Source organism: Linepithema humile, chromosome 6 (assembly GCF_040581485.1).
Source record: "Linepithema humile isolate Giens D197 chromosome 6, Lhum_UNIL_v1.0, whole genome shotgun sequence".
NCBI lineage: Eukaryota > Metazoa > Arthropoda > Insecta > Hymenoptera > Formicidae > Linepithema > Linepithema humile.
In genome coordinates, this window is record NC_090133.1 from 7059955 (window position 1) to 7076719 (window position 16765).

The window sequence follows — 16765 nt, forward strand, 5'->3', positions numbered from 1 at the left end:
TATAATATACTCTCTGAATTTTCATTTCAAAATTATATAAAAGTGGAAAAACTAGTTTTCTATTATTATTCGGAATGGCAGTTTTGACAGATAACACCGAGAGACTTGGAAGCATGCCAACGCTACTGTGCGTCTTATGCCATCGCGCATCTATCGGCATTTTCAGGAAGCACTCGTGACCAATGTGAATCACAATTCGGAGTGCACACCTCCGTCGATGGGCCAATCGACGTCACGGAATCACGGCGGCATTGGCGGTGAGCGCGTTAATCGGGGACGAGGCGCGACGGCGAATTCTGGACGGCGCGGCGTGTTATATTTAAGCTATCCGCGGATCTGGCACCCACGGTACGTAGTCGGACTTGTGTCCCCGGTGGACGAAAATCAATATTTCTGTCGCGTGGTGAGGTAAAGAACACAGCGGCTGCGGTCGCCATTGCCGTGCCATTACTCGCGCCGTGCCCTCTTTCTCTCTTGCTCGTCGAATCTCACATCATCCCGGCGACGACGTCAACGACGCGCGAACGGTGTCCGCCGTCACCGGTCAGTCGCGCCGCGTCGCGACTCTCGCGTATATTTTCTGGACACGCCGTCGTGTGTGCTACAAGAGGACCAGAAGCAGCAGTAGCAGCAGGCAGCACCCCACCTCTCATCGTGCTCGATAGCTTCGCACGAGAACCTCATCCGCCTCTGTTATTAAGATCCCGGACTTGATCGCGATCGGTTCGATCCATTCTGAATATTGTCATCGGTGAGTCGATCGTCCGTGTGACCGTCGCGATTCATCGTTCGTTCCTTCTCTTTCTTCATCCTTACAGTCCTACTCTCCCTTCCATCCTTTCGTCTACTTTCTCGTCCTTCAACGTTCCGTCCGTCAACCTGAAAGGGAGCCAAGCTAGCCTCGGTGAGAAGACGGTCGCAAGCGCGATATCCCGTTTCGGTGTCGCGTCGCCGACGGTCTCCCTAGCTCGCTAATTTGCCCTCCTCCCTTTCACCTTTCCGTCTCTCCTCGCTCTTGGTCGCCGAAAACGATGGCGTTTCTGAGAAGCGTGTCGCGACGATGTTGCGCCGGCAAGAAGCTGACCAAGTGCGGTGCGTCGCCGCTGGCCGCGACCGGCCTCCTGGAGTACGCGACGGCAATGGCACCGATAACGACGGCGACGACGGCGGCGGTGGTGACGAGGACACCGTCATTACGGCTAGTTACACAGGTGCGTGGTGACACGCGAGGATACGCCACCACCGCTGCCACTGACATCAAGAAGCAGCGGCAACAGCAATCGGCGGTGCCGCGGCAGATCGACCCGCTTGATTTGCAATTTAACGACCCGATCGCCGCGTTCAAGAGCAAGACCACCACGGAGCTAATGCGCGCCTACATCGTTTACCAGATGTGCTCCATCGAATACATCGTGGAGAACAATATGAAGGTGAGTGTTGCGTGTGTAAACGTAATATACATTCCGTTCCGTCAAGCCGTCGGCCGCGCTGACGTGAACCAATGCTAATTTCTCTCAATTGTAAGTGAATTCGGTTGGAAATGTAAACGTATCGTAAGTTTCTGCCGTCAGCTACATTGTGGTTAGAATAATAATTAAAAAGGAATAGCGGAGCGCTATTTGTAAGTTAGCTAGCTGACTCAAACTGGACGGTCGGACCTGAATCGCTCTTTCTTCATTTGTATTTCTCACACTTTAATCTTTGCCTTTTTCTAATATGAATATATACATGTATCCCATTTCTAAAACAAAACAAAAATCTTGAAAAAAAACGCGAACAATTTCTGTTTGCCATTCAAAGATTGCCACGAGTTCGGTCGAATTCGGTAAATTTTCTCTATGAAATCGATTTAGGAATATATAAAATATTTTTTTGCAGCCGATTGAAACAAATATGACGCACGCGATGTTTTATTTGTGATTCTCATGTATAACCGTGATATAATTAGCCTTTCCGGTAGTAGCCAGTTACCGTTTCTCTCACTTTGGGAGATCCGCGTTGGCGATAAGTACCTGTCGTACGTGCATAGAAGTTATATATTAAACGAACTTCGGACTTGCACTCTTGCAATCTTGCAAGTCCGAAACACGCAACGTAAACAATACTCTATTAATTTGTCAATATTGTAATTCAGATCGTGCGTGAATTTGCGCGCTCATTAACTTCCTGCAAAGCTCTTAAGTATATACGCATAAGCAATAATTATGCAAAGAAGGTCTTTCTTACATCTTATTCTTCATAATTAATCATCATTGCGATGAATCATCAGTTTGATAAGATGTGTTAATTGTGCTGAACAATCAGTAGCGCGAGTCCCGTGCATTACATGCATATGATATAATCAATGTCGCTACGATGAGGTAAATAACCGCTTCACGCCGATACGAGTTGGCACTAACCCCGGTTAACATAACATTTCTTCTCTAACGAATTATCTAGAAACGCGTCACGTGCGATTGCGGTAATCTGAAAGAGGACATCTGCCCCGAGATTGATTGTCGAATCAAAAATAGCCCCGATTCAATAGAATTGGACCGTGCAGGTGAGACAGTTCCCGTGGGAATCCCGTTTTCCGGTAGATCCCTCAAATCGTATCGTTTGCGATACGTCGGTTCTCGAGTTTCCGAGAAGGCGCGCTCAAATATCGATCGCAGTTTTTTATTGCGCTTTTTTGAACGTAAAGACCCGGTGATAAATCACTTACGCATCACGATTTATCGCGATCGGCGCGATAATGCGATCTTGAATGTAACTGATAAGGTCCTGGTGAGTTTCGAAAAAAACCCACCGGAAACTTAGTTCGCTTTGTCCTTTTTTTTCCTCTACTTTGGAACTTGCGTAACACTTTGCACGCGTTTTGCATTTAAGGTTCGCTCCGACGACGAGACGCGACAGAGCGCGTCGTTATTGATTTCACTATTGCCGGACATATCGGATCGACCTAGGAATTTTGCCGCGGACCATTGTTGCCGCTGGACAATTACATAATTCCCGTCTAACGAAAAACGATGTGTATCATACACGGAATTCAAATGTGTTTCCTCACTAGTTAAGACAATTACCGTCGAACTTTTTCCATTGTGGTACCGTAGAAGTTTCCAGGCGTCACACATTGCTAATTATGCCGCACCTTCACTGCTTTGAAATTACTATTAACTTAATTGCCATTTAATTGATTTCCAGTAATCGTTGAAAATTGTGTTAACATTTGCCGCAGACTCAGTTGAATAAGAAATTAATGGTTATTTCCTTCTGAGTCTGTGCATAAGAGGAAAACTTTTGCCGCGTTGACAAAAATGGTATTTCTTATACATATTTGTATGTTTTTAAGTTCTTTAGCATAAGAAATAATTTGTTGATATATTTTTCTCACATTTTTACAAAGTGAAAAAATTGGCACGGTTTCAAACAAGCGGTTTGTAGCTCATGCGAACGTCTTATAAGTGCTTATGGTAAATACCAGTCATTTATCTTAATTGCACTCGTAAGTGCGTTACGCGATATAGAAAACATTTGACACATTTTAATTATCTTACGTAGTTTTACAAATGTAGAAAACCCGTTTCAGTGTTTCTATGCATTTATGTATTTCACGCATTCATGTCTTACTAGAGCAAACTGTAAATATCATTCAGGCGTTGATTTTAATTAGACTCACGTACAATTGCGAGGATTAGAGTTTCGTTGGAGAGATAATTGACCGTACGTGTTTTTAATACGTTTAAAATAAGTTACAAAATACAAGTCTAAATTTCACAAGAAACACAATGTAATTATGCTTATTTTTTTGCCAAGTCAACTTCAAGTTCATCGCGTTAGATTTTTCACAGTTCGGATACAATCGGTGCATAGAAACATCTTAACATCGCGCGCGCAACAAAATCGCCGTTTTGCCGAACTTTACGTAACACAAAATTCGTTACGTGCACTCCATTACTCATTGCGGAGTTGTGCATGCAATCATTCGATAAATCATCCCGCCGGATGTAAGTGGTGCGCCGTTTGATTATTTCGGTTGTTGAACGAGACATAATTCACGGCGCGACGCTAATTGTTAAATTGTTTACGATGACGTTGGGCGGAAAATATATTTTTTTTCTCGGAAACCGCGATACTCGGTTCGACACGAGCGAATTATTTTTCCATCTCTCGTACTTCCGTATCGATCGCACCCGTTCAATGACGGCTCTTCGTCGCCGCGAAACGCAATAATTCTCATTGCAGACGAGAACGATATTAGGCCGCGGATTTACAGGCCGAACGTATTTTTAATGGATTACAGGAAGCCATAAACGCGCGAATGAAAAGGATATGAGAAAACGGTTCGGTTTTCCGCAATAATCGCGCTGACTTGTAATTATTACAACTGTACTTTGCGGACTTTATCACGTGGTCTTATCGTCTGATACTGATTGTAGATCTCGCAAAAGGTACATAAATGGGCTCTAATTGCATATATTGAACAATTAATTTATTTAAAAAGTAAGTAACAATGATCTTTCCGACAGCGAATAATTTAATAAAATAAATATGTCAGTATCTTTTAACTTAAATCACCAGTCATTTGTAGAAAGCTTTCCCAGCTTTAGATGTTTTTCAGTCTTAATCTTCGGAGTTGGGGATTATGTGAGAAAAATCTATAAAAGAAAGAATGTTTTGAGTCGGTCCCCCGGAATTGTGAGAAACGTAGAGATACTTATAGCATTCTTTGTGAGATCGAAACGAAAAATGCAGGAGGGCAACGTGCTCAGGGCGTGCTGTGCCATGTGGACATCACTTGTCGGCACCCGACAGTGCAATCCTAAGAATCTAACATTGTCTTTACAAACCAGACAGCTATACTAGGGGTGCGTTCCACTTAACGCCCGCAACGCTCCTAGAATCATTTTATCCTCGTTTAACTTTCGATGAAAAACAAGGATAAAATGATCCTAGGAGCGTTGCGGGCGTTAAGTGGAACGCACCCTAGGTAATACAATGCATTTTCATGTGTCGTTGACAAAGGTCGCATCAAACCCTTGTTAAGATTAAGTCAGTGAAATAACACGTAAAAGGAAAAACGATCTTTTTGAAAATAGAGATATTTTGTAGAAAATAAATTACGGTCAGACAGTTTTATTATTATATGGATTTAGAGAAATTATTATTATGGATTTAGGAATTATTATTATATATGGATTAGAATATGGATTTATTTCTTTCCTTCTTTTCTACTTTCTTTTTTATATTGTTTGCTGATATTTTATAACAGACAGATACGGAACGCCTTGTGTATAAGATCGATATCGAGTCTTCGTACATTGCTACGCAAATAAATCGGGTCGGCGCGCGAGTTCTCCTCACATCTTCCGGATTATTGTGCATACACGTCCTGCTGATCTCGTTATGCAACTGGTGCAATGCATAGCGCGTCGGTCGAAGGCGTCGTCCCGTCTACTATACTTGCTTCTTGCCACACTCGCACATTGATTAATCTTTCGAATCGCTTTTTTTTTTACTTCACCGGCTTCTCGTTACTTTTATCCTTCTTCGCACCTCGATTGCAGTCGTCAACCTGTAATATTAAGCTTCACATCTCTTATTCCTTATCTGAACCATTTATCGTTAAGTTGGAGCAATTCCAATTCCCAAAAGTAGATCACTTCAAGTAATCGAATTGGATCTGGGATTTTCCGTGAAGCGTTTATTTCGTACTCCGTGTGAATTCACTTATGAAACATTATCAGATTTTTTTCGAGGCTGACGTTGCAGCGCTTTTGCATTATGTTTCAACTCGGCTGTCTGGCGTGGCAGTTGAACAAACAAACCGACATCCCAGGCGACATTTCTTCTTTCAGCGTGTTTTTCCGCATGGTCCTACGTTGTAGAAATTTTTATTTTATTTTAGAAGTCCTACGTTCTTGACTCTGGACTTTCGGTTGGTCCCGGCACGCACACGTGCCGCCTTCCGGTCGGCATGACGTAGTGCGCGTCGAAAGTAGTCATGAATCAATTATACAGGGTGTTCCATATGTGCGTGCGAGAAACGAATTGACTAACGATACGTTAGAAGTAATTTCAAGGTCATCCAGTTTGTCGGACGTCTTGCTCGACCTGTGCCAGGAACGAACGAACGAATAGACAGATAAATGGACTAGGTTCGAGTGGATCGTCGGCTCGATAGAACCAGTCGCCTAATACCTGTTCTCAGACTTCTCGATCTTTTTATTCTGAGAAATTTTAAAAATATATCTTAAGAATCACTAATATTGTAAAGCAATAGAATAATAATAGAGATAAGTAAAAAATAATAAGTCAAAAAGATAATGTCATGAGATATTTTGCAGCTATGGAAAAGTTTATTAAAGTTTACAGAGTCAGAATTTTAGAATTAGTCTCGAATCGCCAAGGAAATTTTACTCATAATTCGTTTATTTTTTTTCACATTATTATAGCGACGAAGAATCATCTCAAACAGTATTGCAATTCAAAATGCATCTGTTCGATTTTTGTCTCGCGAAAAAAACAGATAAATTCGCTCGTTTGTATTAAAAAAAAATTAATATAATTAAATTAAAATTGATTTAAAACTCGAATAAATTGATAAATTTTAATTGAAGTTTGCATGATCCGCATATTATTATCGACAATCTATGCGTTAAAGAATCTGGAATAATGCGTATCATTGGGACACCCTGTATACTTCAATCGATGATGTAGATGCTTAGATTAAGATGGCTAACGGAGTTTTAAAAATAGTCGCTTCGTCAATAACGATCAGTGATTTCTGAATCGAATTGTTACTATCGGCGTCATGATATTCCAATTGTGTTACGTTTACCATCGTCTCTTATCTGCGTCAGAGTTTTCTCGTGTGTTTATGTACAGACGCAAAATATAAAATACTCATGTAGCATTATATGCGATGGCACATCACTACTGACCTTCACGTCAATACCAAATAATTTAAAGTACGGAAAAAAATTTTTTTCCGATATCAATTGATATCTTACAATCAGAATCGAAATCACGCTAATGATAAGTGAGCGCTATTAAAAATCGAGTGATAAAAATCGCTATTAAATTTTGAATGCCGAAAAATGCTGAGTTACCGGTTATAAAATTAATTGAGACAACGATCATAAGTGCATATACGCTAACGAGATTAAAATAATAAATCAATTCTATATCATTATAATGACGCATTTGAGTTTCAAGGTGTTGCAGTCCGCAATTTTTCTACATCACTCGCGTAAGCTCGAATTGCAATCTGCGTATCACCGCGCCGCACTATCGTGTTCTCGTGTTACGCTATCGACCTGTCTAGAGCGAGACGTAGACTATAGTTCGATAACCTTAAAAAATATATTTCTCTTTACTCAAACTAAAAAAAATATATGTAATTATTTGTAATAAAATATGCAAAAATATCCGCAATATAAATAAGAAAGCATTAATTCGGTCATAGAATAATATTTCATTTTAGTTACCTGAGCAGATTTCGAATTTTGCTGGTTGCAATTGTGTAATAGCACTTTCGAAGAATGTTTATGCCGAGGCGTGCGAGCTAATCCGACAATTTTGGCACACAGCAGCGAGCATGACTAGATAACATAATGACATAGCCGACATCACTACAGCCTACAAATCCCTTTAAATTCACTCTTATTAAAGTGAGAGGCTAATCAACTGAAATATATTCGCGCAATCAGTGCTGTTACAATTCAAGTTGCTATTAAATATTTTAATAATATATTTTAAACATATACTATTAAATCTAGATATAGTTAAATATCTAATTATTATATATTTTTCGTCGTCTAAAGAATGCGGAGGTAATGCAAAATTTATGGAGCAGTTTGTATGTATTTAACGCAGTCTGCTTAGGCTTATCAATAAGTACATAACGCGGGTAAACTTTAGTAAGCTCTTCAGAAGACTCTTCAGTTTGACAAACATAACAATGACTTAAGTGACGCGATTGAGTACATATTCAACGGACGTTTGTATAATGGTTGACCAGTTTATTTAGTACTTGAAAATTTATATTTTCAGTTTGCTTTTTATCAGTTTGCTTTTATGCAAATTATCAGTTTCAAATTATCCGTAATTATAATATCATGCGATCATAATTATGCAATATTTTTTCCCGCATAAAGTGATTCAATTCTTATTAAATGCGAATATGTTTTGCATTTGTATGTGTAAATAAATTAAGAATCAGGAAAGTTTTTTCCTGATAGTGAAATCTTTCTGTTATCTCTTACTACATTGTTTTTTTTATCGCAATTCGCTGCAAATATAAGGAAAATATATATTGTTATTTTACTCGTCACTTACGTGACTTATAAGCATAGAATGACGTTAAAATTAGAATCGTTTCGTACCTCGTCGGCTGTAAAACATTTCTGCTATCTCTTACCATATTGGTCGTTTTTTATCGCAATTTTTTGCATATGGAATGGAAAATATAAATTGTGTTATTTTACTCGCAGCAGCAAGTATGTTTTGCATTTGTAAGCTGTATAAATAAATCGAGAATCAGGAAAGTTTTCCAGGACGATAGTGAAATCTTACGAATGACGGTAAAATTAGAATCATTCCGCGCCTTGTCGCTTGTAAAACATTTCTGCTACCTCTCGTTGCATCCCAATCTTACTTCTACGATTTCATCTGGCGAAACCCAACCGGATCGATAAGGGGAACGATTGCAATCAACAATTTTTCCGCCTGTCAACATTTCTATCTTAATTGCCCGACTAATCACTCTCTTCTTCCTGTTTAAGCTCGCGTTACGTACTTATCTTTATTTATTTAGCAGATTTGTCGAAACATTACTACGTTTTTGCCAAATCATATCATGCGCCAAGTTTATCCTCATCCGAAAATCCATTTAATTCGCTTCCTTCTTTAGAGCGAATTAAGCACTTTTTTCCATATCACAAACTTTTTGCAGCGATCAATAATTTATTCTTTTAAATAAAATATAAAATAGGTGACGTATTTATGAAATAAGATTGCGATAAAAAATACTTAAGCATCAAACAACAATTTGACACCGCAACGGAATAACGGTTTCCATGCCTATTATATCTAATAAATGTATTTGATTGACGCGTTACTCTTATGACGGTCAAACGTTATGAATCGCGACGTTATGAATCATGGGATGTAAATTACAGATTGTTATCAGCGTCGGACGTCCGTCCGCTAATTAAATCAAGCTTTAACTTATTTGAATACTTATATATTCGTTTGTATATCGTGTATCGCTATTAAAAAGATTTAATTAAATCTTAAAACTGTAATTTGTATGCATCACAAACGCGCATTTTTTGTTTCAAAAAGTAATGAGATTTAAATAATATCAGAAAATTATGAAAGTTACGGTTTTCTTCAATCTAAATGCATCTTATATGTGCAGTCCGTTCGTAACAGCTGTAATGTTGCCTTCTTTTTTTCTGAAGAATCTTAGATTCTTTTGTATTTTGTGTATAATATATGTTCTATTTTATACATGTATTTCTGTTAACCGCTGACATTTAACGGAAGGCGAAATCAAGCGGTTCATGGCGCATACTGGTGGAGCGTGCATTTCATTCCTTAAAAGATCGATATTCAGGAACCATTTAGGTCGCGTAGTGCCCACGTTCTCGACTCTGAGCGGTTACATAAGCCATACTCTACATAAGTCAAGCTAAGAATTAGCTGTAAATTTATTTTTACATTTTTCTTTGTATTCATATTGTGTTGAGCTACGTTCATGTCAGTCTCGTGATCACAATTCCTCTTGAATATTTGAATAGTAGGTCACGTTGCGAAATAATACGAAAAAATATTATTATTTAACTTCTCCGGGTCATTGATCTAGTCACTGATTTATTCATGCTACATCTTTTTTATCTCATTTTGATATTTTTTTCCTAAAAAGATAATGTAAATATCAATAAGAAAATAATAAAACATATATTTTAAGGAGTACAAAATTATTATATTTGCATTAAATATAGACTATAATTTTTATATTTTATGATCAAATTAAATTAAAAGGTTAAAATAATTCGTTGCATCTTACTTTTCTTGGCAAAAGCATTGTACATTTCGCACTTTTGTACTTCTTGTAAATTGTATTAATTTAATAGCAAAATCTGCGATAATATTGAATGCCGCATATTTGATTGTTTGAATTTTTAATTGTCAACAGTTCATGAAGCTGACAAAAATGTTGTTGGGCGAAAGGCTGTTCACGAGACTCATGAAGGCGACGTTTTACGGTCACTTTGTCGCTGGGGAAGATGAAGTACAGATCACCCCTGTCTTGGATAGACTGCGACAGTTTGGCGTCAAACCGATTCTTGATTATTCCGTTGAAGAAGACATCTCGCAAGAGGAGGCCGAGCGACGTGAACTCCAGTAAGCACGATCATTGATCGTGTCGCAGATTAATGTCTACGCGTAATGTGAAGCTGTAGCACCCTCATCACAAAAAGAGTAAATGGGATTTATATCAAAATTTAGAGCGATTTATATGCTAATTTCGTGCTCTATTTCAAATTTTCACTGTAAAGCTTTTACAGGAAAAAAAGTGCCTTATAAAATCAGGATAGGTTTTATCCGCAAAATGTTCTCTGATTTTACTCGCTTAAATTGTTGAATGTTTATTTTTTTATTTTCTATATTATTCTAGCTGGGAATGCTAGCTTCATGTAAAACTAGCACACCCATTTCCAATCACAAATTCCTACTAAATGACTGGGGCACTAAAATTGAAAATAGAACACGAAAATGGCTTTTAAATAGCAAACCATTTAGGTATAAATCTCAATTCAATATTTTGTGATGGAAGTGCTAGCTTGATAGACGTCGCACATTAATTTCTTGATATTTTAATTCTTGTAATAATGTTCTTATGAAAGTAGCAAATTGTCCTGCTACTCGAATTTCTTCATCAAGTATGGAATTTAATCTTATACGCATCAGTCACCACACATTTTTCAACGAATGCACGCTAATATCAGACAGTTTTCTGTTTATGTTTACTTATCTTTATCTTTTCGCGCGAAGGAGAAACCGTACTTCAATTTTCGTCAATGCATGCAACTGAAAATTTTTCTTATCTTGCAATATTGATTAAAGAGGAAAAAAAGAGGGAAAAAACCATTAAAAAGATCATTTTGTACCAAACGCGAATACAACTGCGGAGATAATAAGTATTCAAACAAATGCCGAATATTTAGTATTTTTCCATTTCAGAGCTTCAGTGTCAGAGGCGGGCGACGAGAAAAGAGAGGGACCTCTAAAGAAGTACCATGTGGAGAAGTCGTTTGCCGATCGGCGATACAAGGTGTCATCGGCCAGGACATATTTCTACTTGAATGAAGCGTCCTGCGAGCGAAACATGGATATATTTGTCAGGTGTCTGGAGGCTGTGGCGAGTGAGTCACAGATTTTATTTTTAGATTTCCAACATTCTAGTCCTTCTTAATCCCCGACTGACTTTCTATTCTTCTCGTTTAGTTGCGCGTTGAACTATGTAGAACGCATAACTAGATCTAACGTTGACTTTTCACTCGAGTACTCTTTCGCAATTTGAAGCTGTTTTTAAGTTTAAAGTAAAACAAAGAGAATGTTTTTCAATGATTAAAATATAAGTTAGAAATATTCGTTTTTTTTTAATTTCTTTTACTTTTATCTACTCTACATTTACTATGCAAATAGAGGAAATGCAAACGAAGATTCAATTCGCACGAAATGCCGCGACTGATTCCTATCGCAATATTCGGGCCTATAAAACCAGATCTTTTGACCTTCTTCGGATACTCAAACAATGCAGATGGTCAAACGAGTCGCATATTGCCGCCGTACTTGGAACTTGATATTACGATATTACGATTCGACAAGATCAGTGCAGAATTGAATCTTTACGTAATCGTTATTTTGCGAATGCGATTATCGTCGATGATTACACGGGGATTAATGTACGCCACGATATTCATTAATTTCCGAACGTTTATAAATAGTTAATCAAATGCGAGCAAACAATTACAAAATTAACGAATTAAATTATTTAATTACACAATAATATTGAATGAGATGAAATGAAATTGAATTAGTACAATTCAACATGGCAAAGTTATTTCTAGAAATTAATGCAATTTAATATCGCAGGGGTGATCGCGTAATTGCAAGGGTGCGACGGCTGACGTCACGAAGCTGTGTGCAAAATCGATCGCTGCCCTCGGCAAATTTTCGGTTCTTATTATCGCGAAAGCGTACGCGTTTCTGGCAAGAGTATCACGCTTAACACTATGTAGACACAAAAGCTTGTTGAATTGTAGAGGAAAGACAGAATACAGTGCAATCCCTCGTCGCGGCCAAGATGATGGCGATAGATCTTTCGAAATTCCGCGAGTCAGAGAAGCGCAGTCCCTCGGCTATAAATATCTGTACACGAATGGATCATCGTTCGCACTTTCCACCCAAAATATATGACATAACGCGTCGAAAACATGCAAACATCCACGAATATTGATTAATACTTCAAAATTAAAGAAAAAATCGATATCATAGTGTGGCCTTTAAAAAAAGAATTTTGTGCATTTTTGCAGAGGATGAAGTTAATACTTTGCAGCTGAAGTACCCTAATCAGAATATTACCACTAATATCCAAGTCGATCCCCATCCTGGTAAGGAGGCGCACCTTTCCTACATTATCCTTAATTATCCAGATCCTGAAATATCAAGCGCTTTTTTGTGCACTTTTTTTAATCGAAAACAATAATTAATTTCCTTAATATTAAATACAATATTAATATGGTGTAACACGACTTTGTCTTTGCAGGTGCTTCGATGGGAATGGGCATTACAGCTGTTAAGCTAACGGCACTCGGTCGGCCGCAGCTTCTGGTTAGTAATTCTTTTTACTAATGACTTTAATTGCAAACCTGTAATTAACGAAATGATTGTATTTCAGCTTCAATTGTCGGAGGTAATTATGCGCGCACGGCAGTACATGTCGGACGTTATTGGCGGCGAGGGTGCCATTCTGGCTCATCACGTGAAGCCTGATGACTTCAGAAAAAAGTTCGAAGAGGCGCAAATCAAAGACGAGGCGTCGGTGCAAAAGTTCCTTCAGAAAATTCAATCCGATAAGGAAGGGTATGCGCGCAATTGCAATCAAGATCTCTAAATAGAGTTTTAGTATTTACACCGAGTAGTATTGTAAACGATAGGTTAATTTTTGTCCACGCAGTGTGATCCATCTGTTTCCATGGAGCGGTATTTTAGATGAAAATTATGAGCTGAGCGAAGCTTTCCAAGTACCTGATATTAAAACAGGCAAGATGGTCAGGCTAATGTCGCAGCTTACGTCCAAAGAGGAGGAAATGTTTAGAAATATGATCCGACGTCTAAATAATATTGTATCGGTGCGTTTCTGGCGTTATAAAATATCTCTATCGATTTTGTGGGGTTTGATAATTAAACAAGTAATTCTTTTTTTCTTTTAGGTGGCCGATAGTTTAGACGTTCGTATTATGATAGACGCTGAACAGACATATTTCCAGCCGGCCATTTCTCGCTTGACGTTGGAGATGATGCGCAAGTACAATACGAAAAAGGTAACGCTTTAACGTTTTCATGAGATTGCGACGTTATCACTTAGCTACTTTTCAGTGAATGATATTCTCACTGCCAAATGTCGGTCTACTTCTCAGGCTGTGGTATTCAACACGTACCAAACGTATCTGCAAGACGCGTATAACGAGGTAAAAACGGACCTCGAACAGGCGGAACGCCAAAACTTTTACTTTGGTGCTAAAATTGTTCGCGGCGCTTACATCGAGCAGGTTGGTAGATCTTTTTTTTTCGCGAGATCTATTGAACGGAGTGAAGTACGGATCGATTCTTGTTCAGGAAAGGGCTAGAGCAGCAGCTATGGGTTATCCAGACCCGACAAACCCTACGTTTGATGCGACGACTGAGTCCTATCACAAGACACTCATGGAGTGTCTTAGGCGGATGAAACAATATAAGGACAAGGGAGAAGATCCCAAAAAAATTGGGATCATGGTTGCCTCACATAACGAAGACACTGTGCGCTTCGCGATCGAGAAGTGAGTGATCGTTATGATTTTATCTATCTTTGTTTACGTTGTAAACAATATAAAATAATCTTCCTGCGTCATTTTAGAATGAAAGAAATTGGAATCTCACCGGAAGATAAAGTGATATGTTTTGGTCAATTGTTAGGAATGTGTGATTATATAACATTTCCATTAGGTATGTAACAATTCCTCAAATCTTAGTATTTTTAGGTAAGATGAGATAAAATTCACATCGATTTTAACTGAAATTTCTAGGTCAATCCGGTTACTCTGCCTACAAGTACATCCCGTACGGGCCGGTTAAAGAGGTGCTACCGTACTTGTCGCGACGCGCGCAAGAGAATCGGGGCATACTGAAAAAGATTAGGAAGGAGAAACGCCTGCTTTTGAGTGAAATCACGAGACGTATAGTGCGGGGCAAGCTATTTTACAAACCCAAGGGCAATTATACTCCGGTTTGAGCAGTTGATCCGATTAGTTGCACAGACAGAATTTTAAGTATCAAATTTAAGTAGTGGTTGTAAATTATTGAGAACTCTTGAAAGACCTCGATGCGAGCACTTCGGATTGAAGTAGCCGATTAAAGTAAACCTGACGGACTTGTTATTGTGGTACTCGGAAGAGAGGAGCGAGCGTGAGTGTGTGTGAAACTTCAGGGTATACGCAGTGTTATCCATGCAAAAGTCGCCTCAGTACATTGTTAAATGTACCGATGCTCAATGTTGTTTGGTAGGACCATGCATATTGCTCGTTTCGTTCGTCGTTGTCGAAGAGGTTGCCGTTGACTGTGCTACGGTTAATTTTACTCGCGCGAGAATATTCCAGTGTTTTCATACTCCAAAATTAACGATAACTTTTTTAATTATAGCCTATAATATTTTCTGCACAGTATTAGGGAAAGTACGGACCGGATTGACAGCTTTTATCATCGCGAAACGCGATAGAAAACGGACGTTGATTTTTTAAACACTTTCTTGCGCTCTTTTCCAATTTTATTAAAATTTCTTGAAGAATCTCGTCGAATACTTTCCATATGTACATAACACCCGCGCATCAATTATTATTTATGATTCATGTTCACACCTGATATTGTCCTATCGTCCATAATTTCTGTAAAAAAAGGAGGAAAGAAAAGAAACAAGAACACCGCGTATGAATATTTGAATGTAACTGCGATTTGCTACCGTTTCAAGGTATTGTCACTCACGAAGGAATATGTCTGGAGAATATACGGTATTGGTTGCAGATCGAGCGAGCCGCATATGTGACGATATATGCTCATGCATAATTACGGTGACAATGAGAACCGAGTTTTGCAAAAAATGCAATATGTAATAATTATTAATATTACAAATATATCGCATAAACATGCGATATATATTAGCCTCACTTCGCTTCAGCCTAAAATTGCATTGCAGAATAATCAATAAGAAAACCGAGCACAACGGCACTGTCAAAGAACATCGCAAGCTCGTCGTGTACGTAAAATGTGTACGATTTCTGCATCCTTATTTTTTTTTCAAGGAAAAAAGTTAAAGGAGAACCGATTATAAAAAAACAATAAACTCATGCCGAATAAGGGTTTTAAGTATTAACGAATTCTTTTTATATCCGTTATGAGAAAATTTATAGCGAAAAGAAAAAAGAATTGTGATATTAAGCGATATGATCTAATTGATAAAAGGAAGAATTGTTCGGTCTGATATTTCATATAATTAAGCATTATTCTCCGATCTATACAAAGCTGTAATTCGGAACTTCGCAACTTCGGAAATGACGATCACACAATCAACAGCAGTTAAATTTAGCCTATCGGGTTATACAAGCGTTTCCAAAAGGGATTGCGTAGATATTCTTAGGCCAGTATTTCTCTGATATTCGCGATAGACGATTCGCTATTATACTTTTCAGATCAAGTATTATTATTTTCTCCGTTTTTAATATACCGAGCTCATAGATTGTCATACTCGACGCGTCGTCTTGTTTTTCGGGCGATGTGTACGCGAGTACAGTCGTTTGTGATCTCCTATTTGTCTTTTTTTTGCTATATGCATTATGCGAGAGTGTTTCCGTTCAAAGTGTGTATGTAGCCTACATTTATAATATAATTGTAACAATCTAAATGAAGTATCGCGTTTGTGTATTTACTCGCTTCGTAGAGACGCATTGCGTGTGTGACACTGATCGTTTGAGAAGGGAGGAGGAAAGGGAAGAAAGTAAGCGAGAACGAGTCTGGAAATCTCTCTGTGAACCATGTGTTAATAGCAAGTGTTGGAAAAAAAAAAGAGAAACATGATCGATGAAGAAATAAATAAAGGGGCATTGTTACAAGTTACACGGGCTAATAGCTAAGTGTTTCCATGTGTCTATGTGGTGTGCTGGACGAGCGTGCGTGGGTGTATGTGTGTGTGTGTAAATGATTCTAAACGTTATATATAATTCCGTTGAACGTCTAGGGCTTTATTAGGGCCACTTGTGCTTTGCACTCGTGCTCTGTTACGCGAACACGAACTTCTACTCGCGATCTCGACGTAAGATGTTGACAATAATTTAGATAGACAATGTTGACGTATATATATAGATAGATATATAATAGGTGTATGAGTCCTGTCACTTGCATTTATGTCACTCGATGGAAGTTCGGAGAGAGTAAAGCGCGAGACTGGTGTGTCCTGAGGATG

The 16765-nt window shown here is 38.5% G+C and overlaps 1 protein-coding gene across 2 annotated transcripts; it reads left to right on the top strand.

Moving 5' to 3' along the window:
• Positions 1 to 204: 204 nt before the first annotated feature.
• Positions 205 to 16419, top strand: slgA (proline dehydrogenase slgA). 2 transcript variants are annotated; one of them, XM_067357937.1, is made up of 12 exons: positions 205 to 1430; positions 10184 to 10392; positions 11233 to 11414; positions 12588 to 12665; positions 12821 to 12885; positions 12953 to 13137; positions 13232 to 13406; positions 13488 to 13598; positions 13695 to 13826; positions 13894 to 14093; positions 14171 to 14259; positions 14340 to 16419. In XM_067357937.1, exons 1-12 carry the CDS (start codon positions 1032 to 1034, stop codon positions 14543 to 14545), a joined length of 2031 nt encoding a protein of 676 aa, XP_067214038.1. In that variant the 5' UTR covers positions 205 to 1031; the 3' UTR covers positions 14546 to 16419. The 2 variants fall into 2 exon arrangements, with proteins under 2 accessions (XP_067214038.1, XP_012232887.2); XM_012377464.2 differs by lacking the exon at positions 12588 to 12665 and having other exon boundaries at positions 206 to 1430.
• The last annotated feature ends 346 nt before the right edge of the window (positions 16420 to 16765 follow it).

Bases quoted from the DNA above. Each gene is read 5' to 3' on its own strand.
- slgA (XM_067357937.1), top strand. From the start codon at position 1,032: ATGGCGTTTCTGAGAAGCGTGTCGCGACGATGTTGCGCCGGCAAGAAG. The intron at 10,393-11,232 runs GTAAGCACGATC...TTTCCATTTCAG, and splicing joins GCCGAGCGACGTGAACTCCA to AGCTTCAGTGTCAGAGGCGG. The intron at 14,094-14,170 runs GTGAGTGATCGT...GCGTCATTTTAG, and splicing joins GTGCGCTTCGCGATCGAGAA to AATGAAAGAAATTGGAATCT.